The sequence below is a fragment of the Lipotes vexillifer genome, unplaced genomic scaffold, assembly GCF_000442215.2.
Source record: "Lipotes vexillifer unplaced genomic scaffold, Lipotes_vexillifer_v1.1 scaffold951, whole genome shotgun sequence".
NCBI lineage: Eukaryota > Metazoa > Chordata > Mammalia > Artiodactyla > Lipotidae > Lipotes > Lipotes vexillifer.
The window spans coordinates 536,754-544,168 of NW_006793664.1; the positions used below are offsets into that span (position 1 = coordinate 536,754).

The 7,415-nt window shown below is 40.2% G+C and overlaps 1 protein-coding gene across 1 annotated transcript in view; it reads left to right on the forward strand.

The window, feature by feature from the left end:
- The window catches only part of TRAPPC11 (trafficking protein particle complex subunit 11), a 41,049-nt gene that overhangs the window by 32,736 nt on the left and 898 nt on the right, over window positions 1-7,415 (forward strand). The window contains exons 29-30 of the mRNA XM_007466514.1: window positions 1,275-1,408; window positions 3,072-3,239. Of these exons, the coding sequence (XP_007466576.1) occupies window positions 1,275-1,408; window positions 3,072-3,239 (302 nt within the window). The remainder of the gene's footprint in view (window positions 1-1,274; window positions 1,409-3,071; window positions 3,240-7,415) is intronic.

The window sequence follows — 7,415 nt, forward strand, 5'->3', positions numbered from 1 at the left end:
CCTGCGCGTCCGGAGCCTGTGCTCCGCAACGGGAGAGGCCACAACAGTGAGAGGCCTGCGTACTGCAAAAAAAAAAAAAAAAAAAAAATCCAGAAAAAATTTTTATTTTAGCTTCTAAGATTTTTTTAACTTTCTATTACGAAAAATGCCCACCATTTATAAAAGTAGATTGGGACCAGTCTTGTTATATCTATACCTCTACACACTCCTACCCTCATTATTTTGAAGCAAATCCCAGATATTATGTCATCTATAAAGATTTCAGTATGCATCTTCAACGTTACTGGCTATTTTTCTAAACATGATCACAATACCATTATCATAACTTTAAAACTTAGCAATAATTTTGTAATATGACCAAATTCCAGTATTGAAGTTTCCCTAGTCGACTCTGAATGTTCTTTAGTGTGTTTTAAGGTCCCCGCATTGCCGTTCATGGATGTCTAGACTTTTGAAACCTATGGGCAGGCAGACTCCCTCTCCCCCAACTCCACGCCACCGCTTCATCACCTCCTCTGCCACCTCCACCTCCTCTCTCGCTTTCTTGGCGTTCATTTGTTAACGAAACTCAGTGCCTACAGCCTGGATTTGCTGATTGCGTTGTATCATTTTTCTAAGTGTTTCTCTGTCCCTATAAATTGGTAGTTAGATCTGTTGGCTTGATCAGATTCAGGTTAAAGTTTTTGGCAAGAATACATCACAGTTCCCATCAAGGGGCACATAATGTCTGTCATTCCATCTTGAGCCATTATTGATATTTAGGGAAATCTTTTGTAGATTTAAAAAATTATTCCTAAAATATAATTCAGCTCTTGGTAGCCAGGACCCCTAACTAAGTCAAATCAGTTGTAGAAGGAGACTGATTCTTCTTAGTCTGTTTTATTGTCACCCTGTGGCTATTGTCCAATCAGAGAATTTTCTTATTTAGTAAGAGTGCAGTGCTATCTTTAATTTAAATAATCCCATGTCTATAGAGTGAGAATTATTTACAGAAAGAACCCATAGGGGCTTCCCTGGTGACGCCGTGGTTGAGAGTCCGCCTGCCGATGCAGGGGACACGGGTTCGTGCCCCGGTCCGGGAAGATCCCACATGCCATGGAGCGGCTGGGCCCGTGAGCCATGGCCGCTGAGCCTGTGCTTCCGGAGCCCATGCTCCGCAACGGGAGAGGCCACAACAATGAGAGGCCCGCGTCGCAAAAAAAAAAGAAACCATAAATGGTGAGCTTTTTTTTTTTTTTTTTAAACCAAGAGTAATGTGTCACCTTTCTCTGCAGATCTGCCATCATTCGGGCGTGTTAGAGAGTCGTTACCAGTCAAGTATCACCTCCAGAATAAGACTGACTTAGTTCAAGATGTGGAGATTTCTGTGGAGCCCAGTGATGCCTTCATGTTCTCAGGTCTTAAACAGGTACAGGTCATATCTCTTTGGGTTGTTTATGAAGACACAAAAGTATGGCCAGGAAGTGGAAAGCTGTACATTTCATGTACAAATGAATTGATAAGGCCGACTGTGGTCCCTGTTGTTTTGATAGTGGTGAATCTTCAGTCACTTTTGAAGGTTAATTACAACTTGCTATAGAACTGGGTTAAATGGGCAACCCTTTTTGCATTGAGATCACACATATAGGTTCTTTCTCCGTATAAAACAGGAGTTCACAAATTTTTGGACTACAATAGAATTCCTGAAAATTTAAAAATATCCCTTTTATTACTAATGAGTTTGTGAGTGTGTGTGTCCTTTAATTTGAGGCCTTGAGGCATGACTACACAGATCAAAGCTTAATTCCCTTCTCAACTATCAGTACAGTTTTTAAGAGATTTTGATCTCGCATAGAATTTACTTATCTTTGTTTCGTGTAGGCACAATTTTGTATCTATACATAAAAATAAGTGATTCATATGTTTTGATTCATCTATTCAAATCAGGGGTAGAAAAGTTCATCAGATTTTTGGGTGGGACATACACTCTCAGGCAAAACCATGTTGCAGAGAGAATACTGTCCTCCTCTTCAAAGTGGCCACAGAGGGGAGCTCCCTGGTGGCCTAGTGGTTAGGATTCTGGGCTTTCTGCCAGGGCCTGGGCTCAATCCCTGGTCAGGGAACTGAGATCCTGCAAGCTGTGTGGTGTGGCCAAAACAAAAACAAAAACAAAAGAAAACAAAAAAGAGTGGCAACAGGGACACATCTCAGTGGTCAGTAAGTGCTTTTTATTAATAAGGATGTAATTAGAGCACAAACTTGTCATAACACCTAGTAGCATCCACCCTGACTCACCAGCCACGCCATGGCTGGGCATGTCCTGAGTGCTGTGTCTGCTGTTAAATGAAAGTAGAATTACACATGAAGTATACTGTAAATCTGTACAGTAATTTAAATTTATAGTATATGCCAAATATAATATTAGCTGTAATATGTTGGTTACACACACATGTATTATCTCTGACACAACACGCACCTATATATACTCATTTGCAAGTGAGTACGCTTTTCTTGATTGTTCTGATCTCTTTCACATATTGACTTAAAAATAATTAGATAATGTAAGATACCAAAAATCTTACCTGTTGGTGTTCTTTCCTAAAGTACAAACATCTTTTCTTCCCCTGAAGTTACTTACCTCACCTCAAAGGTAGAGTCCCTAACACAAAACACAGGAAACAATCTGTTTGTCTCATGTTGACATAATGTTTACAAAGATGCTTTTCTGCACGTTATCCCATAGTACCCTGTGCCTATAAAGCCTGCCTGGTCTAAGGCACAGGAAATACTGATCCACCCAGTAGTCCCATTGTTAAGCAGGTACAGGTTGCCTTTTAGATGTTGGTAGAAACTGAGAAATCATGCACATGTTTTTATTATGTTTGTTAACTGCATGATCCTGACCTCATTAATTCAGCTGTATATTTTGGTATCTGTCTGGAAGAAGGGATAGGAGAGGGTGTGAATATTTCAGCAGAAAGATTTAGGTGTCCTATCATTTGCTAGTAATCTATAGGTAATGTCGTATAGATGTCGCAAGTGTATTTGATATCTATATTTGATCATCTTTCTCTATAACTTTTGTGATTTAGATTCGATTACGTATCCTCCCTGGCACCGAACAGGAAATGTTATATAATTTCTACCCTCTGATGGCCGGGTATCAGCAGCTGCCATCTCTCAACATCAACTTGCTCAGGTTTCCCAACTTCACAAATCAACTGCTCAGGCGTTTTATACCCACCAGTATTTTTGTAAAGGTGAGGCTTAGACATTTTCTGTTTTTTAAATTCACTGTCTTGAAAACAAACAAAAGAAGATGTTTTTTCATGTAAACTTCACTAAGTATTTGGAGACTAAAAGGATAGGGCTTTGGCTGTTACTGTATAAATTTGGCAATATTGCTTTTCATTTCTGTAGTTATTATTTTATAGATTTTTTTTTTTTTAGATTTCTATTTTATAGATTTTTTTAGATGTAATTTCAAAGATTTTTATTCACTTGGGTAAAGATTTATCTTTATGGCACCCTTAAACATGGTTTTTCTTTGGCGTTTAGTAAAGTGTATTTATATTTTTGTTTTTCTTTTGTTTTATTTCTTTAATTTTTTGTTTACTATTTAAAAGTATGTTTTAAAATTGTAGTTAATTTGTAACTATTTTTTAATCAAATGGATTAACTTTCTGAATACAGTCCCTGAACTTTTCTGAATCTAGATAACTATGTAATACTGCTGGATTTGGGTCTTTTCTGAAAACGATCACCGGTCAGAAACTATACTCTGGTTGAATGTTTTGATTTTTTAACAGTGATACGATTTCCAGGTTCCTTCATAAAGGACCCTGTAGGATTGTCGTTGTTTGCCTCGGGTTAAGCCACTCTTGATGCCTAAATTAAGGCTGTTTCTCCAGATAGTTCTGGTTTCCCTTGGTAACCAGAGATACATGAACATATATGAATCCTGTGTGTTCTCTTTTTTTATTGTTGTTGTGTTTTTTTAAAATAATTGATAGAGGATCACACTCTTTTTTTTTTTTTTTTTTTTTGGCTGCACTGGGTCTTCGCCACTGTGTGCGGGCTTTCTCTAGTTGTGGCCAGCGGGGGCTACTCTTTGTTGCAGTGCGTGGGCTTCTCATTGCGGTGGCTTCTCTTGTTGTGGAACATGGGCTCTAGGCGTGTGGGCTTCAGTAGTATGGCAGTGGGCTCAGTAGTTGTGGCTCGCTGGCTCTAGAGCACAGGCTCAGTAGTTGTGGCTTGCTGGCTCTAGAGCGCAGGCTCAGTAGCTGTGGCACATGGGCTTAGTTGCTCCGCGCACGTGGGATCTTCCCGGACCAGGACTCGAACCCGTGTCCCCTGCATTGGCAGGTGGGTTCTTAACCACTGTGCCACCAGGGAAGTCCCTTGTGTGTTCTCTTTTTATTTTAAGTTTATACCCCCTTTTTGGATGACAAGTTACAGTTTCCTTTTTTGTATCTGTCAGGCTTTGGGGAAGCCTTGTTTATATAATCTGGGATTTGGTAAATTGTAAATTAGCCTGTGTTCATGTATGTGTTGTAATCATCCCACCTGTTACCTTTCTAGACTTACACAGTTTTGTTGTGTTTTTCTCTTGCATCTGCAAAAAAATCATTTTTATTAACCCTCTAAGCTTCTATTCTATACCATACTTTTATTTTTTTATTTTTGTAACATTTTATTGGAGTATAATTATTTTACAGTGGTGTGTTAGTTTCTACTTTATAACAAAGTGAATCAGCTATACACATACATATATCCCCATATCCCCTCCCTCTTGCGTCTCCCTCCCACCCTGCCTATCCCACCCCTCTAGGTGGTCACAAAGCACCGAGCTGATCTCCCTGTGCTATGCCGCTGCTTCCCACTAGCTATCTATTTTACATTTGGTAGTGTATATGAGTACATGCCACTGTCTCACTTGGTCCCAGCTTACGCTTCCCCCTCCCCGTGTCCTCAAGTCCATTCTCTACGTCTGCGTCTTTATTCCTGTCCTGCCCCTGGGTTCTTCAGAACCATTTTTTTTTTTAGATTCCATATATATGTGTTAGCATACGGTATTTGTTTTTCTTTCTGACTTACTTCACTCTGTATGACAGTCTCTAGGTCCATCCACCTCACTACAAATAACTCAATTTCGTTTCTTTTATGGCGGAGTAATATTCCATTGTATATATGTGTCACATCTTCTTTATCCATTCATCTGTCGATGGACACTTAGGTTGTTTCCATGTCCTGGCTATTGTAAACAGAGCTGCAATGAACGTTGTGGCACAGGACTCTTTTTGAGTGATGGTTTTCTCAGGGTATATGCCCAGTAGTGGGATTGCTGGGTCATATGGTAGCTCTATTTTTAGTTTTTTAAGGAACCTCTCCATACTGTTCTCCGTAGTGGCTGTATCAATTTACATTCCCACCAAGAGTGCAGAAGGGTTCCCTTTTATACCATACTTTTAAATTATTATTTTTTAAATCTCATAATTTTGGATCTCCTGTGTTTAAACAGCGGCCTTTTTGTTCTTTTAAGACTTTATTTTTTTTAGAGCAGTTTCAGGTTCACAGCAAAATTGAGAGGAAGGTACAGAGATTTCCCATATACCGCCCGCCTGCACACAACAGTGGCTTTTTTAACATTTCCACCTCATCACACTCTAAAGCCATTTCCCTTGCTGTTCCTCACTGTCATGTCTGAGGTTACCCTGCAGGGGAGAAGTCATGACTGGGTTGGGGAGTGGCGGTGGGATGGGTGGTCTCTGATGTCCTTCTAGCTGTTTGACCCTCCGAAGTTTGCTCTTCCTGAACTCAGAAGTATGGCTTTCATCAGCCTGAAAGTATTTATCGATGTACAGACCTGATCGTCTTCTAGCCGAACAAACAGAGCTTGTTTGAGATGTGAGAGTTGGTCATGTTGAAGAACCAGCATTTTGTTCCCATCAATTAATCTCTTTCGTTCCTTTCCCTGAAGCGCTCAGAACACCCAGACTAATCCCAGATAAATCTAGTTCCATCTTCTGATTTTCTTTCACAGTAAACCTCTTCTGGGTGGTGGTGTTTTAAGTCCATAAGGAAAGGTTCCAGAAAAATAAACATTCATAAGTTTTAACCTAATCAGCACACCCTTTTCTAACTGCCATGATCTTTTCTCTAAATTTAAGAACCATCTTCTGGTAACTTGACTGCTGCTAAAAACATTGACTGGATTATTCAGAGCCAGCTCCTTTATCAAATGGGAAAACTCAGTAATTAAAACTGTTTTACCTGTCGCACTAAGGGCAGTGAATGAGGATTACCCTTTTTCCACTTCATGAACAATCACTGACTAAAATTTAACATCCCGTCATACCTTTATTAAACTTTAGACCTGTGCTATTCTGTTATGGTAGCCACGAGCACATGTGCCAATTGAGATTCAAATTAATTAAAACTTAATTTAAAGCTTAGTTACCAGTTGCACTAGCCATATCTCAAGCGCTCAGTAGGCGTGCAGCTAGCAGCACTGATGTGGAGCGTTTCCTCTTCACGGAGAGTCTTGTTGGACAGTGCCGCCTAGAGCAAGCTTGGATCCATGTTTTTCTTCCTTCGCAAAATAGATTTGCTTTCTTATTGCATGATGAGAAAACAGATTTATTGTTCTCTGTCCCTGTTTGTAAAGCTGGGTTTGGTAAGGATTTGACCTGGTGGAGCCATTTATTCTGTTTCTAAAACTAAACGTCCTCCATGAGTCCTACAAATTACATGAAGTATGAAAGACCAGCAACCTGTTCTTTCGTTCATCCCGTTCAGATGCCTTTTGACTCACACACACATGCACTCATGCACACATGTGTACATACATACATACGTACATAAAGCTGCCCAGCAACAGATCAGAGCGGGGGCGCCCCCTTCACTGCTCCAGGGAACCCACAGGAATCAGCTGCTTAAAACACAGCAGTGGGCTTGTGGTGCTGAGGTTGCAATGCTAATCTAGTTCATGTCCCAGACACCGTCGCTCATGCTTTTCCCGCAGAGGTCTGCTAACGTACAGCAGTAAAGTAGCCATTTGCAAGAATTTCATTCTTTTAGCTACTCGATGACTCTCCGGGGTGTTGCTGACCTGTCAGAAATTTTACACCTAAAAACAGTCATGATACCTTTTGATCACTCTTAGTTTTTCTTCTTCTGATGTGATGTTTTAAATTTTTTCAATCACTGAACTTCGAGAAAGGGAAATTTTGTTTTTATCTGCTGCTTCAATCCTTGCAGTCTTCGTTGTTAATACCCTAGAGTTCATTGTGAATCACTTTTTCTCAAACAGGAGATTGGGAAACCTTGAATCCCAAAGAGCTTGCTGTTAGCTCAGGTTTGTGGCCTGCTTAAAGCTCGGGACACAGGCTGAGCAAGGGAGAGAGAGGATAAAGCTTTACCGCTTGAGCAGGAAT